Raw genomic sequence first — 19,558 nt, 5'->3', positions numbered from 1 at the left:
TGGATGTGGAACAAGTACTGGATGCATGACAAATTGGCTGGGTGGCTTAGCACAAAGAATGGTGGTTAAATGGAGTTCATCTGGCTGGTTCCTAGTGGAGTTCCCCAGGGCTCACTATTTGGACAGTCCTGTTTAATGTCCCTGTTGATGACCTGGCTGAGGGGCTCTAGGGCACCTTCAGTCAGTTTGCAGGTAACACCAAGTTTGGCAGGAGTGTTGATCTGCTGGAGGGTGGGAAGGCTCTGCACAGGGATCTGGACAGGCTGGATTGATGGGCCAAGGCCAGCTGGATGAGGTTTGGCAGGGCAAAGTGCTGGGTCCTGCGCTTGGACCTGTGCAGTGCTGCAGGATGGGGACAGGGTGGCTGGAATGATCCCCAAGGGATAAACGACCTGGGGGTGCTGGTCAACAGCAGCTGAACATGAGCCAGGGTGTGCCCAGGTGGTGAAGAAGGCCAATGGCATCCTGGCCTGGATCAAGAATATTGTGGCCAGCAGAGACAAGGATTGTCTCCCTGTACTTGGCACTGGTGAGGCCACACCTCGAGTCCTGTGTCCAGTTCTGAGCTCAGTACAAAAAACATTGAGGTGCTGGAGTGTGTTCAGGGAAAGACAATGGAACTGATGAAGGGTCTGGAGCACAAGTCCTGTGAGGAACAGCTGAGGGAGCTGGGGACATTTAGGTTGGAGAAAGGGAAGCTCAGGAGAGATCTTATCACTCTCTACCTGAAAGAAGGTTGTGGCAAGATAGGTGCCTGTCTCTTCTCCTAGGTAACAATCAATACGATAAGAGGAAATGTGGTGACAGGGGAGGTTTAGATCAGATATAAGGAAAAATTTCTTCACAGAAATAGCATTAAGCATTTGAACAGGTTGCCCAGGAAAGTAGTCACCATCCCTGGAGGTATTTAAAAAATGTGTAGATGTGGCACTTATGGACAGGATTTGTGGTGGCCTTGGCAGTGCTGGGTTAGCAGTAGGACTTGATGATCTTAAAGGTCTTTTCCAACTTAAATGATTGTATGATTATATTCTAGTGAGCTTAATGGCAGGTCATTTGAAGGCATGACCCTTTGGCCCCTTCATCCTTTAGATATAGACAAAGCTCCATATGAATTAATAAATTAATATTGTCAAATAGAATTCATCTGGTTCTAAAGTGACTAGCAAATAGGCCAGCAGTTATTTGGTCTGAAATCAAACACAATTCCTTCTTGGCCATGTTGATATACCTCCAAAACTGGGAATGACATCTCTTGTAGCAGATTGCAATAAGATCTGTAAGTTCTTTTAATATATTTGTAAGTCAGAAACTTACTTAGCTAAGCCTTAGCCCTGAATTTCTGGAAATGGATATCAAGACAACTAGATGAGTATCCAGAAGAATTTTAGTGGGAACATATTTTTCATTTGGCATTCATCTTCTGTGATATGAGCTCCCTTATTCATCTAATCCATTTTAGGAATTTGTTACATGATCTGATACTGAAGACCCTGAAATGCTAATTCATTACCTGAATGTTCTGAAAGGATCTGGCACTATTTCTCCAGCCCAGAATGCTTTGGAAAGTGCAACATAAAAGTTCTCTTTATATGTTTTGAGTTTAAATTTTTAAGCAAATGAAGCAAATATTTTTCCCAGTAAGGGAAAGATAGTGTGTCCAATCAGGGAAAACAAATTTACTGGAAATGAGTCCAACTGTATTCAGTCTTCTGGGCAATTTTCTCCTTTTTAACAAAAAAATCTGCAATACTTAGTGGCAGGCAGATAGAGTAATTCATTGCCTTATGCATTGTTACTGAAAACTTGTGACATTTTCTACCTTGTACAAGATATATAAGCAAGATCTGTTTGTATACTGAATAAAATGTAATAGAGAAAATACCAAAACAGGGATAAATTCCTCAGATATCCATGTCTACTCATACCCATCCAATGCCTTCTGTGCTAAACTTTAACATCAAGCATTGCTTTTTGAAGTCTAAGACTGGACTACAGCATACTTTTGTCTGGTCTTAGCTTCTAAATTTCAGAGCTTCTAAATTTCAGAGTAATTCCATCTTATGTGGAATAGATAATCAAAAGCTCTTTGCAAGCTTTCTTAAAAGTGCTGGGAAATTAACACTAAGTTGATATATCACAAGTGATGCAAGTACTGCAGATGAATGGTCCTGAAGATAGAGCACTCTTGAGACACATAGCATGAGGAAATTTGCCCAAGAGTTTCCTTAGAAAACTTGCTTGGTTATAGGAACTTCCAGCTTGCTCTAAAAATATAACTCAGAAAACATGCCAAAAAGTGAGCTTTTATTAATCTTTGCAACCTAATTACTTCTATTGCACTCATAACATCAGCCACTCCCCAGAAGAAATTTATGCTGCCTGAAATCTGAATTGCAATTTGATTTTAAATCAGTTAACTTCTTTATTAATAATCTCTGAAATCTGTGGGCTTCCAACTTTACACTTTCATTTTATTAGCTGAAACCTCAATTTGAATTCTGGCAGAGGTATTCATAACAGCTCAAAAAAACCTCTGGTTTTTAAATCCACTGATATAAAAGATCTTTGATCTGGAAAATCAGCAAGTTAACCTTTTGGTGCAATTTAATATTACATATCTGAAGCAGAAAAAAATATGGAAAATCTTGAGAAATCGTTTTGTGAGACATGTCAGATGCTCTTGTAGATAATAGGAATTTTGTTAGGGAGGAACACTGAAGCAGAAGTCATGGGAATATACAGCTGGAATAATGTTTTTTTAATTATAGTAAAGGATACATTTTAATAGGTCCCACCCAATCATATTGGTGTACCACAACCTTCCTCTTGACCTGGAGAGGTGGAGTTTCTTCCTCACAATGCATGACTCTCATTGCATGACTCTCATATTGTCCATGCTACAATGAAAGCTCAGCATTTTTGCATGAGATAATCAAGGTACAGTGATAAATACTGTTTAAACTTATAATACATTAAGGCAGCTTGTAACCTTTTTGTAAACTCCAAATGTTCTGTAGATCACTGTGGGGCAACTGGTAGTCCTGTGTAAGTGTACCTTTTCCATGTTAAATATAAAGCTGATGAGACAGAAAATAATCAAAATGGGATTTCCTGACACTATCTTTTGCATCAAAACCAACCTTATGGGATTTTATTATTGCAATTTTTATCATCATGTATTGAATGCAGCACTTCGGAATTACATATCATGATATTCACTATTTTGTCTCCTTTTCCATGCCCATGATTATCTACAGATATGTCTACAGAGATATGTTTAGTCCTCCCCTGTTGCAAAGAAGCATGAGAAAATGTGGGTTTTTTTAATTCTTGGTTAGCATTATAACAGCACTGTTTTGTTTAATAACATCTGCATTTTTTGATTAATGTTAATTGTATATTTTAACATAGACTTCAATGTTCAGTGCAAAATAGGTAGAACTTTTGTAAGAGGTTCCCTTGGATATTCTTCTGTTCTTCCACATTGCTAATACTTTTGCCCTATCACAGTGAAAAGTGAGTGGCAGGAACTTTTTCATTCATTTTCTCATTGAAACATTTGTGTATGTACTTGCTTTTCCATTCCATTATCTTTACCTAAGATTAAATATTTTCTTACCATGTAATGTCCAGTGTTGAATCTAAAATTTTACTAATGCAGTGGAAGGATTGCTTCAGGTGTTTTTCAAACTATACTGAATTCTGTTGTCTGTCACTTCATACATAGGCATGATATTGCCTATTCGTTTTGGTGTCAGTTTACAATCTCACACTTTCTTCTGATAAATTTCTACCTAGCCTACTGTTTCCTATGCTGTATTATTGTAGCTGATTATTCCTGCCTATATGTAGAACCATGCACTTGTTCTTACAAAAGTTCTGGTTTAAGGTGACTTCAGATAAATCAGGATCATTTTGAATTTTACTCACATTTTCTTGTGTACATCAATCCAGTTCATTTGCAATATACTCTCAAATCCAAAAAATCACAAAGCCAAGACTATGGTGTTCCCCAGTGTTTCCAGTAGGGAGGATGTCGTTCCTTGTCTGGGAAATAATTTCATATGGCAGGAAGCAGTACATTTTCTCCTTCTCCTTGAGACTAAACAGGAGCTAAGTTTTTCTACAGTGGGCCAGCAAGTGGAGGTAAATGTCAAAAAAAAGAAAACAATACCAGCAGTAAAATTCCCTTGCTTTTCTTATTTTCACTGTTGCCTAAGAGAAAAAGAGGGTGAATTTTGTTTTATGTACAGGGTTACAGGAAGGGTGTGAAATTAAATGAGTCACAGAAATTTAGCATTATAAAAGTTCAAAAAGAGGCCTAGAAACTACTAATCTAAACAGTTTATCAATTTCTGAATGAGCTTTCATTCTCACCTGGAAGGACTGATTAGAATACCAACACCTTTACTTTTCTGTCATAGAGTCCTTTATGATTACTTTTGACCTACTGGAGGCTATTCCTAACAATATCACCAATTCTCACATAAACCAGGAGCATGTGTTAATGGTCAGTGAAGCAGATTAATTCCAGAAAGTTCAGATCTCATCATTAGTTCAGTTCTTTCAGCACCTTTAAAATGCCTCTAAAAGTAGTATGTTTTACTTTGTGTCTCTGAGTGGCAGCTGCAAGTCTCATTGCTTTGGAGTTGTGCTCTCCCTTTTCCACTTGAGGAGCTGGAGCAGTCCTGCACAGAGGCTGAAGCAGGAGCTGAACTCAGGCCAGACTGATGTTACTGCAGTATAGACTGACCTTATATTGGAATCTGTGATATTTAAATGCTCCTGAGATTGTAGAGTCTCTGTCTTTCAGCCCTGCTGCCAAAGAAGAAGTCGTAATTTGTCTGTGCTGGTTTTCAAGGTTGTTTATTCTTGCTTATCTATAATATGTTCTCTCTGACCTGCAGCAGGTCTGTCTTGCAGGATAGCGTGCGGGGCTCTGCCCCTCAGTGGGATGTTACAAACATTATATACTAGAAACTATGTGTGCTATCTTTACAATAACGTGCCAATATCTATCACCTATGTTGAATAGTGTGGCCCCAGCCTAAACCAGTAGAAAAATGCCAACACCACAGTGAAACATGGAGGACATGAAGAAGAAAAAGGACAAGACACGCCAAATTTCCTCCATCTTGCCCCCTTTGAACCCCTTATCTAGAATCCTAAAATTCTACTTTTGCACCCATGCCACACTAATTACTACTTATATCAAACACTCAGAGCTCGTAATTTATCCTGTAAGATTGAAAACACTTTTCCATGGACAGAGATCAGAGACAGTGTCTCTCGGGGCTCTGTACAGGAGAGTTCCTGACCCCCTGCCAGGGTCCCAGACCTTCCAGGGCGGGATGCCCTGGATTCCCACAACCTTAATCTGTTTAGCAAGTAAAACTGAAAAACACCAGGCAACACCTGCACATACAGCTGTATTAAAATAATGTGTTGGATAGATCAGCAATGCTGAGGAACCCTTACATAAACTGTTTCTGTTTTTGTTATACTTTTCTTTCTGAAGCAGCTCTTCAACAAACATAAAATGGGTGCAGTTATATGGAGACTAAAAGGGTCTGTCTTTCATTATTCCCTGATTTCATATTGTCAGAAATCTAAAAATTCCAAAGAATCTATGATATGTTACCTTTCCACTTTCTGTTGCAGGTGAAGGACTGACAGGAAGATCTGTAGAAGTTGTCCTTGCTGTTACTTTGTGTATACTTTCAGTCGTTCTTTTGGTGGCTGCAGTATATGCTTTTGCAAGGTGAAATTTATATATCATTGCCATAGCTGGCTTGAAAACACTCAAAAGTGGTTTAAAGAAGTTGAAACAGTCCTATAAGTGGAACTAATCTGTAATTTCAAAATGTCTTGATTTTTTTTTTAGGTTTTTTTTTTTTTTTTTTTTATGTAGAACTTTAGGGAGAGACTCACAAAAATTTTGTCTAGTGAGGGTAACCTCCATAGATGAAGAAAATCCAACTTCTCCAGAGGGAAAATCAGAGTGGTAGCCTTTCTTAACTTTTCAGAGCCACTTCTCTAGTGACAGATCAGAGTGTCAGCTGGTTGTAGTTATTGTGATGGCTAATACTATCTTCAGCTGGGTATGAAGTAAATAATCTCAATTACATTTTCTGTCTTCCTAATAAATTTATCAGTTAAATACATTGAGTTCTCACATGGGGAACACAAATTGAGTTTTAATTCAAATTCTGAACAAAATATCCATGTAAAGAAGCAGCTGTGTACTGCACACATGATGCTAGTTTTCTCATTCATCAGTTCTGTTCTTACTTAGCTGCATTATTCAGGCATTACCAAAGAATTTATGTAGGAAAACTAAAAGAATACAGCATGTAGATTCTTTCATCTGAATTTTAGACAACATAAATTTGACTAAATTACAATTACTAAATTACAGTTTGACTAAATAAAAGCCAAGGAAGTATTCTTGGCAACCATTTTTCAGTTTCAGCCTGTCAAATCAAAGTATTGACATATGTGTCCTTAAATATTTTGCATGTGTATTTTTGACTATTATTTTCCATTTAGAATTCGGCAAAAGCAAAAAGAGGGAGGCACATACTCCCCACGAGATGCTGAAATTATTGACACAAAATTCAAACTGGATCAGCTGATCACAGTGGCAGACCTGGAGCTGAAGGATGAGAGATTTACACGGTAAGCATACTCCGTAAGCAAAACAGTAGTCCAAAGGGTCTGTAGCCATGACCCCTTTCTGACCTTTGCTTGTTTGGAAATGTTTGTGCTGTTCTTATTTACACAGGTCATTGAGATCCTTTTTCAAAGAATGACCTCCATCCTCAAGACACTTCTCACCAGCTTTTAGAAAATCTCTTAATCTTAAGCTCTTTTTACAACAAGATAAAAATCTAAGTGCAAATCACTGTTTAATTGTTAGCCAAAGAAGGGTTGCATATTTTAAACATGCAGAATTTCCGAGTGTTTTTAATGGCCCAATTTTTTGTTTAGGCTGCAAACTTACAAAATCTTTCTGAAAAAGCCAGACTCCTAGAAGTCCCTGCCAGCTAATTCAAGAACAAATCAACTAGCTCAAGAAAAAAATCTGTCATTGTTTAATTGACATTTTGAAAGCATTTGTCTTTTTTTATAAAAGGGATTGGCATAACATCTGGGGTTCTGTGGAGCCTAGCACACTGGCTATCCTACCATTTATTCATTTAAGGTGCATGCAACAATTCACATTTTGTATCTGACAAGAAATCTTGTCACAGATATTTATCAGAAGAACTGCTTTTTGACTGCCAGAAATGTTGATATTACTCAACAAATAAAAATAATGGTGATTATCAATAATATATGACATCCAACTGTGTTAGAAATATTTGGTGGACGTTCCTCACCTGTCTGTATTTTCCCTGCTGTCTCACAGATGAAACACTGTGGTAGGCAGTCTCCTTAAAGATGAGAAGCCTAAAATAGTCTTGCCCTAGTAGCCAAATATCCTACTGTTGCAGACTAGGAATAGCTGGAAGATGAAAGGTTGTAGCTGTTGACCTGGGGTTTTTGTGTATGTCTGTGTGTGGTACAGAGTAAGTTGATTGCATGTACAAACCTGTTCAAAATAGAGCACAAAAGAATGGCTGCTTGGAACAGATGAGAAAACATACTGGGAATCATCTGGAACTCATTGACGTAAGGGTTGGGGTATGTCCTGTGCGGGGCACTTGTTCAGATAGCAGAATTTAGTACCTGCTAATAACAGAGCAAAGCATCCTCTGAAGCAGAACCATTGTCAATGCACTGCAGTAACTGTGCCTCAGATAAATGATCTTGATGGATTTTCAAAATTATCTTGTTTCCACATTGTTAGCTGAATTAGTACTAATGTTCTTTATGTACTAAAGTGTTAATGGATTTTACTTTCAGATACTCTTCATTTTTCTTCAGACGCAAGGAGATTTTTGTCATCCAGTAAGTTTTTATATTATTGAAGCAACATGGTGTGTTTTCCATTCTGTTCTCTTAACCTGCGTGTTATCGTACTATATTGAATGATATACCTAATCAAAATGAAACATCAATCTTTGCAGATATTCTAATGGCAAACAATGGTATTTTTCATCATGAAATCATGTATATTGTTAGTCCCTAATGTTGAATTATAGGACTTTCATGACTATTTTCAAATAAACCAGGGTAATTTTTAAATGGAAATTATAACATAGTATGACAATATAGTCCTGATATAAACACTCTATCCTTGAAACAAAGGCAGTGTAAACGTGACATGAGAAACATGTTGTTTCTTTGGAAGTTAGGATATATATACTTAAGAGAAATTTGATTTTTTCCTCAACTATCTTTTGTACTCACACTGCAGCTCTTTCATACTATGTCCCAACAATCTTAGCAACATATCCATGCAGTGAAATTCTTTGTTGGTTTGCAGATAACATTCTGCCACTTTTCTGTCAAAATTATGTGTATTTCAAATTTTTACAGTCTCAAACTCTAAAGGGTAATTGAAAACTATAATATTTCATACTTATGTACACTTCATTATGTGATTTATGCACAGCAAGACCTTTACTGAACAGTGCTTCAGCAGTTATAGTTACATCACCCTTATTTTAATGAGTCAGTCTCACTTTTTGGTTTGCAATTTGTTATGTCCTTCCATCTCTATTTTCCTCTTCCTGCCTTTCAACTGTCCTTTAATGGCCAAAAACAAACACTTTCTACTTCTGTCACTGTAAGGCACATGATGTAGCTGTTGAAATTTTGGATTATTATTTTTCAAACCATAGTGGCACTGAAGCTACAGTAGGCTCCTTGCGCAGGTCCTTTGTTGAACATTATGACAAACTGATGAAGTGCAGACACTAATTGAGAGCTCCTCAGGACAGGATTCATGACATCTTTTCATCTGGAAGACAGAAAATGTGCCTCCAAGGAACTCTCCTTGATAACATACATCTAGTAATGAGGGGCAGGATATGATTTATTTGTTCAATTTTTTTAGTTCATTTTGGCTTTTTTTTTTTTTTTTTTTTTTTTTTTTTAAGCCTTAAAGAATCTTTCACTATATATAATATTCTGTTCTGGTAAAGTCAATAACCAAAAGGGACATTTTAGGTGTTTCTAGTGCTGTCTTTAATCTAGTTAACCCTTCCTGGTAATGAGGAGTTATATCAGGGAGCTGGCAGAATCATGGCAGCATATACTAAGGCAGCTTACTGCAAAACCTAATAACTAAAATGTTTTTGTTTCCTGTGTTTAGATTTCCACAGATGCATGAAAGAACTTTTGTACCTGTTGTCACCAGGGAACAGCTATGCTGAACTCAATCACAGTTCCAGTTCTTGTGTTGACCCTATCATTCTCATAATTTGTGGCTAAAGCAGTGACATGTTAGCATGTTTAATTATAGTATTTAATGCTGGTGACTGCAGTCTAACCTTCACAAATTTCCCATGCATTTGGAATGGGCATCACTGCATCTGCACTATCTACACTGGCTGCCTTTAGGCATCTATCTCAGCTGTGTTTGCAGAGCTTGCTCTGTTCCAGTTTGTGGCATCTTGCAAGTGTATGAGGAGGGCAGAGATGGGCAGATTCCTTTACCAGACTGGCATGTTTGTATTTTTCAGGCAGCAGTAAATCTACTGAAATCTGGTCCAGCTTCACCCTGAAAGGGCAATGGGGAGTTTGGGTGAAAATCCTAGGTTATAAACAGAACAATATAGATTTGTTCCCTCCACCTACTAATCATCCCATTCAGTGCTCATTTGAAGGGGGTATTCTGGAAAACAGCTTTTTTTGTCACTACTCTGACATTATATTATTCAGCTACTATAAGTCAATAAAGGCACACACTTGCAGCTGACAGAGTTCATCCACAGAATCAAAATATTCCAGCCTGCTCCATGAGTTCCTTCTTGCCTGTCTTCCATCCATTGTCTCTTCAGACATTCTCTCATACTTGGTGGATCAGGGCTTATGAACTTGGCTCATATTCTCAGAAAATTTTTGCTGCTGGTATCTCATGAGAAAAACAATAAATTGGAAAAAAAAATTCTGTTCTGTATGAATATGGCTGGAAATACTTTTCATCATTCTTAGATCAAAAATTCAACAGCTCAGAAAACATTCAGTATAGGTTAATAAAAACATTATATTTCACACATTTTTATAACTTTTTTAATATGAAGTATTTTGCACTACAAAAGTCAGTTTGAGTAGGAAAAGAGAAATTAAAAAATGCCAAGCATTCCATTTCAATAATTTTGAAAGTTTTTTGGGGTAACATTTTTTCTTTGGACCAGGAAATCAAAGGAAAATCCCAGTAGTAGTCATTCAACTTAATTAAAATAATAAAAAAAAATAATTTACAAACTTAAGTGGCTAAAATTACTGATGCTAGCTAGTACATATACACTCACTCTCAGCAAGTCTTTGTTAAACATTTGATCAATTGGATGTCATTTCAGAGGGCATGCAGGGAATTAAGTCCTACTGCATTTAGTGGAAAATGAGATCCTTATGAATCCCAAATGCTAATTTTGAATGTTTGGGACATACATTGCATTCTGTGATGGTGGAGATGGTGTGAGACAACAGTAAAAAACAACATTGTTCAAAACATACATAGCCCATCAATCTGAACTGGATTAAACACTGTTTCATTAAGCTCGCTGAAGATATATATATACTGGATGTACTTGCCTTACTTACAACAGTTCCACAGGGTTTGCCAAGTCACTCTTCAAAGCAGACACTAATCTTCTGTAAATAGATTCTATCCTTAAATTTTCAGTGTGCACCATGTTTCGTGAGATACAAGTAACTCTTCCCTGTTCCAGGTGCTTACCTAGGAGACAACTTCTCTATTCCTCTACCCTATTTTTGCAGTGGTTTCCACAGCAAGGATAAACCCATTTAGAGGCCTGCTTTTTAAAAATCTTTCCTTGAGAAGCTGAACCTTGTGGTTGATTCTTTGAGGCTTTTGTTTCACTCTATGTGAGACAACTTGTCAAGAAAGCAGGGTCAGAAGAAATATTTCTGCATTACAGACACTGTAGCCCCTGCCAATGCCAGGTAATTAAAACTCTTTATAGAAACGTATTGTATAGAAAATTATTGTCTGATCCTATATTTCCTATATACTATGCATTCAGTGGGTGTCGATATTTGACGTAACAATTTTGCACACACATTTATTTCTATAGACCAGCCTGATACTTTCTTTGTGTAGACAGACCTGTCTTCCTTTGAGTAGAGATAGGCATGGCTTCCGCCTTGTCTTTTTCTTCAACAGGTTTCCCTTTAGTAATCAGCTATCAACAATAGGCTTCCTGAAATTTGTGTTCCAGGAGAACAAGGTTTATGAATGTATGTGTCCTGGTACAATGGAAGAAATGACCATGTGTTCTCTTTCCTTAGGCCTTTAATATGTACAAGTGTTAAGCTCAATATTACTCTCAATTAACTTTTTAAAAATTAGTTCCTCTGTTGGTCTTAGGAAGTGTCAGTGGTGCTTATGAGTTAAGGCTTTTGCCTACATAGTAATTTCTGTAGTTTTCTGGTTGGATGAAGTTTTAATTCCCTGTGGATTTCAGATGATTGACCCAGAGAGAAAGCTGAGTCTGTGTGACAATGTCTTCAGTTATCATTGCCAACATAAATAAATGGCTTCTTTCTAGCTCTATCATATGTAATCTGAGTGTGATTCAGATTTTTGATGGTCTTTAAAAAAAACCCACACATGAAACAATACCCTGTTTAAAAGAAAATCAGATTTAAAGCTATAAAGCATTCTTTATTTTAGAGAATGTTTTTCTTTCCTCATATCAAAGTCAGGCAAGTGGGAATCTGAAATGGTCCAGCTGAAATAGGGAAATTTTCAACTTTGTGGCTTGATACTAAATTGTGCTCATCAAGACCTAGTGATACTTATATTTTTAAGTTTTATGCAAACCACTGGGAAATGTGGAAGACAAGACTACAGATACATGAATTTTAGTTCATTGACAAAATACTGTAAGATTATTACTCTGTATAGTCCAAGTCAAGAAATGTAGAAAAAATACTATTTTTTTAAGCCTAAGGATGCTGAAACTGAGAATTGCTGGAAGTCTTTGGACTTTGGACGTGAGAACACAAAATTCATCCCTTCTGAAGATCGTTACACAACAAAGCCAACACCTTTGCCACAGTCAGACAAGTTAGACATTAACTTTCCTAGAAGCACTTTTAAGTAAATCATCTTATTTTCTGAGCTGCCAAGCTACTGCTATGTACACTTGCTACTAAAAAAAGTGTGACAGACAGTTCAGTAGTTCTAAAAATCAATTAAATTCCTACAGATAGGTTGAAGTGTTAACCCATAGATGCCTTGCTTCTTAAAAAAAACACTGTTGGATCCATGTACCTTCAGCACTGAAACACTAAATGGACTACCTGGATTGCTTACGTACAGCACAAAAGTAATTTTTATTTACTAATGACCAAACTGCATTTTCTTATTGCAAATTTCATGCAGTAAGACCTTCATTGCTAAAAATTTGAGAGGAGAGTATTTGAAAAATTACTGGAATGTCAAGTGGGACATAACTTTTTTCTGTTGTTCTGTGGTGGAGATAGGTGAATTCAAAGGAAAAAGAAGTGTAACTTACCATCAAAGTCTGCTTAAAATTTTGACCAGAAAAAAAAAGCCTACAAAAAAGTTTCTGTTCTAGTCAAACACAAATATATATTTGTGTGCAGTACTTTGCTACAGCTATTAAAAGTCTTTTTTTTTGTTGTTGTTGTTAGGAAACTTTAGTTCTATAATGTTGCCAATATTACGAGAAGGTAGTTTCGTCTGCCACATAATGCAAACAACTTATGTGATACAATGAGCACAAGCTACATGTCTAAACATTCTGAATAGAGTGGCATGCTTTCTTATCTTCTTTTTCACTCTAAAGCTGTCCTTCAGTTGTCCTTCTTAATAAGCACTTTTATTTCTGTGGATACTTTTAATTCCAGTGAGACTGATCTAGTGAGACTTTCATAGCCAGTTTGCTTTATTTCAGGATAACTGCTCTAAAAAAGTATGTACCACAAAGATATCTTTCATAGCTTTGAAATTAACTTCTCTGATGGTTAATAACAAATTATTCAACAATTTTATTAATATCATTTTATTATCTCAATTAAAATTTAAATAATTAAGAATAATTTCATAAACTATTTTTAAAGCAATTTTTTCCTTTTCTATTAAAATTATGACAGCAATACAGTATACATTTGTATTATAGAATACTTTTCATAGTATTTTCTGTAAGAATGTATATTTGGAGGAACAGACACATAAAAGGGGTACTTAGAGTTTTTCAAAGGAGCAGGTTATCTTTTAAACTGAATTATTACAAACTTTTTTTACTTTTTCCTTTAGACAAGCTTTCTGAGTCTGAGTGCTCAAAATTTGGTTTCTAAATCCATTCAGAGGCAATTGTGACCAAGTTTCAAGGCCATCTGAAAGTCCTCTGAGTATAGATGCCCATGTTTTGTCTTCATGAAACCTGCTGTGAGATCAAGTTAAAGATTTAATATGTATCACAGTTTTTAAAATCGGCATATACAGAGACAGCCGCTAACATGTGAAAAATGAAGATAAAACCAGGACACAAATTTTTAAAATCTTCAGAAAACAATCACAGTTGTGGTTTCTGTAGAGGCACACCAGTATCATGATTTATCTGTGACTCATTTTAGATATCTGCTTCAAATGAGATGAAATACACCTATTTCTCCTCATTGATTGTAAAAAGCAATCTGGAATGACTGAGAAATAGGTGTCTGTGTTCAGTCAGATTAGATTGATCCTATCCTGATGATCTGAAATGGCCCTTAGAAGAATGATATTGGGTAAAGAATGCAAAATGAAGCCTGTCTATGTGTATATAGTAGTGTGCAGCAAGTATGGGTTTCCCAGGGCGATATGAGCACAGAGCACTGTAAAGTGATCTAAAGAAAATGATAGAAACTGTAACTATGTAATTCATACCTGCTGATACCTGATATAAAAACTAATAAAGACAATCACCAAAGGTATCTAAGTTTGAATCTATATGGGAAACCAATCTTTAGGTACATGGTATTTAATCTAGAACCTATTAAAATGTACAATATTGGTTAACTCTCAGCTTGCTACATTTAACAAAGATCTCTATTTCAGGTTACTTAGTTATAGAAAATCCATCAAGTAAGTTTACTAAAGATTTTTATGTTGTGTTCATCACTGAGTCTCACTGTGGTTCTCTCCTCAATGTTTGTTAGAAAAAACCTCCAAGCTGCGTATAAATCATAAAAGCATGACTAATTGCATGGTAACTGGAGAAATGCTTTCTCTCTCTCTGGGGTGAAGTCTGCATGTCTGTGTTTTAGCTTGGGAAGTAATACATGGTTATTTAAACTCCTCAGGATTTAAAAACCATGTCATTATGAGAGTGAAGTCACTGCAATATTTTATATGTCTAAAACCTTGCAATGTTTTCTGTCTGACAAAGAAGTATTACGTACCTTAAAATGCAATAATAAGTTTACATATTTAATGTCAAAACTTCGCCTTGAAATGCTGTTGCCTATAAAAACAATGATAGCTTACAGTACTGTTAAAATTAACAACATTAAAAATTTTGTGAGAGGGAGCAACAAAGGGATAAAATGTTTGTCTTTTAAGTGATCGAAAAGAAATCAAATAAGTATGCTTATTGCTGTAAGCAATTTATAATTTTCTGCCTATAAATATCATTTTCCATTGAACTGGAAAATATTGTTTATTAATAAACTACAGTTATATAACAAGAATGACAAAGATATTCCCTATGGGTTTCTAATTCTTCTGTCCTTACTTTCAGGCCAATAAGCAAGAAATCCTTTCTACAACATGTTGAAGAACTTTGCACAAACAACAACCTAAAGTTTCAGGAAGAATTTTTGGTATGTTGCTGGCAGTTGTCACAACATCGCAAGACCTTCAGTTGTTTCGTGTGTCACATTTCATGTCCATTTTAAGCAAGCAAGGCCATGAAGGACTCTAGCCTTGATAATCAATACCCAATTACCAGGTTGATTGTTTAGAAAGTAACAGTACACTGATTTGGATTCTGCAGCCTATACTACAACCTGGTCAGAATTATTCACCTTAGTGTCAGCCAAAGATGATCTTCTTTAGTCTCCAACATTTCAAGACCACCATGTTTATGTTTTTACATATCTAGTGTTGCATATGTAGGTTTCCTAAGAACAAGATATTTAGAGTTTTCTAACATATACACAGGTATGTTTAACTGCTATAAATATGTTTGTTTTTCTGATAACTCCAAAAACAGAGTTAATGTTCATTCTGTAGAATTTTCAGGCCTCAGCCATACTGCCATGAAACTCAGGAATGTTTTTCTTTCATAGATTTTAGTGCTGAAAATCAAAGGTTTGTACATGGTACGTTTTGTTCCTCTACAAGTAATAGGGCATATTTCTTATGCTCTTGAGAATAGCTTCCATATGAATAGCCTCCATTTCCTTACTTGAAAATAGCAAGCCTGTCCTTCTTTCTGAAAGGGGCCTCATTCTCAAAATATACATTACAGATCATATAATACATGTATAGTTTCAAATTTAAATCTCAAAGTTTTCACTATTTTCATTAAGTAATATTTTATGGTATCATATTTTTTTCTCAATAATAACTTCTTGTTATTTCAGAATCTTTATCATCATTATCTTTCTTAACACATACAGTTGTTTGCCCAAAAATAATTTGTCAGTGTCCAGTGACTTTATTATTTTGGATTTATAAATTTACCATGAATAATTTACCAGTTGGATTAACAAAAATGAAGACTTGACAATTGGCTTTTCTTCTGCTAGATTATAATATTTCAGTTTCCAAAGAAAGACTAATATAAGTGTATAAATATTAATTGTATTTCCTACAGGTTTTTTGTTATGCTCATTAGGTAAAATTGGTCTGGATTTAATAGTAAAAGGCACCATAAATTTCTCAGAGCAATAGAAGTGTTATTTCACTTGAGCAAAAAATTATTATAGTTACATTATGCATGACTGAGCAGATGAAAAGTTTTAATATCAGTAACACTTTCACATATTAACATTCATTACTAGAAAGTCTCTAGTATTACTTTCTTTAGGTGCGACCCACATTGGCTATGCCTTACAGCATTGTAACATCTTAAATCTTAAATAGTGTTTTATCAAACCAAAATCTTTGCAATCTGCTTAAAATTTAGGAAAATGCAAGAAGCTGAGGTCTTCTTCAAAGAATTTATATAGTCAACCTATAATAGACAGTTTTATATGTCATTTAGGTTTTCAGGTTTTTTTTCTCTCTGAGCTTCAACTTCCATGTTTCAGAGTGTAGTGATATCTTCCCAGATGACTTGTCCAAGGGCAGGCAGAATTTCAAGGTAGGTTCAGTCCCTCAGTATGAGTGTACCTATATTGCTTGTAGCACATGTTTTAACAGATAAACAATAGGATTAGCAGTGCACTTGAAATTACATTGGTAATGACAATGCTCAGGAGCAGGCAATGCATGCAATAAACAAGCAGACCTCATGATCTGCATTGTTTTTATCCACATGCATTATTCTACTTTTATATAAATGACTTGAGGGTCCTGCAATATGTGTAGGAAAGATTAGCTCAAGATATAAACCCATATCTGAAGCACAAAACTAAGTGGTGAAACTGGGACAAGTTTCCCATAGAAGCTGTGAATACCCTATCCCTAGAAGTGTCCAAGGCCAGGCTGGATGGGGCTTTGAGCAACCAGGTCTGGTGGAAGATGTCCATGGCAACATGTGGTTGGACTAGATTATGTTAATGTCCCTTCCAACTCAAATTGTTCTATGGTTCTATGAAAAACACAGTGCTGAGCTTGCTTGGGCTCTCAGTCTGTCTCTGGATGAATAAATTCAAGTTTACTGGGAATGAAATATGAGAATATGATAATTTACACTAATAAACTGTAGTATATTCCCTGTGTTGGATTTGGATTTTTTCACCTAGCAGTCTTCCTGGACAATTCCAAGATATGCTTTGGTAGGTTAAGTAGTCTAGAGTTAATTTGCAATAGGCAGTTAGTAGACAACAAATATGGTTTGGAGTTTTCCAGCATAAAGGTGTGTCTTTCTATTTCACTTACTCTTGTAATCTATGGACATTCCCAGTTTCATCTAATTTGCTTGACTGACCAAACTGCAGTGCCAGGAAATCTTCCAGGGTCAATCTTGGTTCACATGTGAACCAGACCTGTGTATAAATGTGATGAGAAGGAAATCTGGACCTCAGAATGGTCCTGGATCAATTTCTTGTCAGAAAAGACAAGTTTAAAGAAACCATAGGGAGCCAAAGTAACTGATGACAGGCATCATCTCACTGCTATTCAAACTTCCAGCTTTCCAGCTGATTCCTGCATCTTTCAATACGTTTGGGAACTTATGCTTTTCTAGTAACTGGTAAATTACTGAAACAGAAATACTTGCATAATACTTAATTTATGATAAGTTCTGCTCATGAGTAAAAAAAATGAAATCCTTCAAAGGGTAACCAGTGTCACAAATGTACTACAGTAAACAAAATGCCAACTTTTTATTTTAAAGTTTTATGACTTTGCAAAGAAACATGATTTCTGTGACTGAGTTGTTACTGAGTCTGGAAACCCAAATACTCTTTCCCCAAATATGAAAATAATAGACAAGACTGAAATCCCTACTAATGCAGAAAATTGGTATGAGGCTTTTGAGCACTTGTTCGGTTATGAAAGCATCATTACGAAAATAACGGTATCTGCTTCTCTATTTCCTCTCTACTACAAAGAGCTGTATAATGGTGCTTCTTCTACAGTAGTTAACTGGCAAGCTAAAACTCAGAGGAGTGAGGCAAATGAGGGAAGTTAAAGGTCACATGACATGGCCCAAAGCACTTGCAAAATTCAAAATAGGAATTTTGTGTATGCCCTTCCTTCATGAAAATATTCAATGACAGAAATTTTGTGACAGTTTCCGCTTTCTGAATGAGAGGAATTTTAACATCTCCACCTTTAACTGTGTTTTACACGCAGGCTGACCAAAATATTTGAATTAACAATGAAAGAAAATGACTGAAATAAAACATCCTGGTTTTCCATGTTTCATTACCTCTCTAATTTGTTTATTTATTTGCAAGAAGATTCCCATTAAATTTTATTCATAAAAGACAGACTGTCTCAAATACCTCGGCAAAAGGGTATAATTAATAATTGAACCTAATAGCAAGACTGCCCAGCTTTTGGAAGTAGCCCATGCAGATAGTAACCGCTAATACTAAAGGACAAATTTGAAGGGATTTCAGCAAAATTTTGTATTGTGATCATTCAAAGCAAAAAATAGACCTCAATTTATATCTTAAATAGATATATATAAAAAACAGACTTGTGTATAACATTTGTCAAATAAAGCAAAATTCTATTGAAGTTAACAATGTATTTAGAATTCTGGGTTTTCTGCATCTTCTCTTAACACCAAGTTCATCACTTTAACACATTTTCTCCATTAACAAGTTCTGAAGTTAACTCTTTTAATCAACTTTGTAAATTATACCTGTTTATGCACAAAAACATCCCCATCAAATAAGTTCCTCAACATGAATGATTTATCCATCTCTGTCCTCCGGTAGTAGAACAAATGGCCAGTTATGATGTTGCAGTACAACCCAAAATAACTCTTCCTACCTCTTTCACAAACAGTCTCATGAACAATAACTAATTGTCAGTTGTCTCAACTTAATTAAATTCTCATCAGTTCTCATGCCGTACCACAAACTCTCCCAAGCTACAGGAGTCAGGAAAAGGCATTATTCAAGACTAAGTCTGACTCAGTAGGGCATGGTAACCAAGCATGTGACTTCATGAAAAATATCAGAAAATTACAAAAGGTGATAGACTGACTTTATCCAGGCTTTTAAAGGTGAAAGTTCATGTAAGCTTAATTGTTCAAGATGACAGCATTGCCTGCAGTGCTGCATCTAACATTGCTGATTTAACTGGTGTTGACAGTGAGGTGGGAAGCTCTGTAATGCTTCCAGCTGTTCTTAGAAACGCAGTGTTGCAAAATTGTAGAGTTTTCCTCTTACTGGATGATTGTGTCATATTTTAAATTCAAGTGGAAAAGTTTTCCAACAAACATTTATTCATTTGCAGGAGCTTCCCAAGTTTCTTGAAGACCTTTCTTCAACAGATGCTGATCTGCCTTGGAACAGGTCTAAGAATCGTTTCCCAAACATAAAGCCATGTATGTGTGTTTACTGATCAACTCCTCCATTTTGCTCTTTACTTTCAATAGTGTAACAGATATTTGGAATGCAAGTGTATTTTTGTTTGATCTGTCTTTGAAATAGCAGTACAGTCATGTCCACATTATGAAATCATTTTCTGTCAAGTAATCCGTCTTTACTTTGTGGGTTTTTTTAGAGACAGTTTTATTTGCAAGTAGCTTTCAACTTGCTCTCACAAGCTTTAATATGCAGG

The 19,558-nt window shown here is 35.9% G+C and overlaps 1 protein-coding gene across 1 annotated transcript in view; it reads left to right on the top strand.

Annotated features, from left to right (window-relative positions):
- The window catches only part of PTPRQ (protein tyrosine phosphatase receptor type Q), a 100,000-nt gene that overhangs the window by 68,085 nt on the left and 12,357 nt on the right, over positions 1–19,558 (top strand). Inside the window, exons 34-38 of the mRNA XM_053978311.1 lie at positions 5,665–5,764; positions 6,553–6,681; positions 14,207–14,233; positions 14,889–14,970; positions 19,232–19,322. Of these exons, the coding sequence (XP_053834286.1) occupies positions 5,665–5,764; positions 6,553–6,681; positions 14,207–14,233; positions 14,889–14,970; positions 19,232–19,322 (429 nt within the window). The remainder of the gene's footprint in view (positions 1–5,664; positions 5,765–6,552; positions 6,682–14,206; positions 14,234–14,888; positions 14,971–19,231; positions 19,323–19,558) is intronic.

The sequence above is a fragment of the Vidua macroura genome, chromosome 5 (assembly GCF_024509145.1).
Source record: "Vidua macroura isolate BioBank_ID:100142 chromosome 5, ASM2450914v1, whole genome shotgun sequence".
NCBI classification, from domain to species: domain Eukaryota; kingdom Metazoa; phylum Chordata; class Aves; order Passeriformes; family Viduidae; genus Vidua; species Vidua macroura.
The sequence above is the reverse complement of the archived record's forward strand: the minus strand, read 5'-3'. Positions and strand labels throughout refer to the sequence as shown.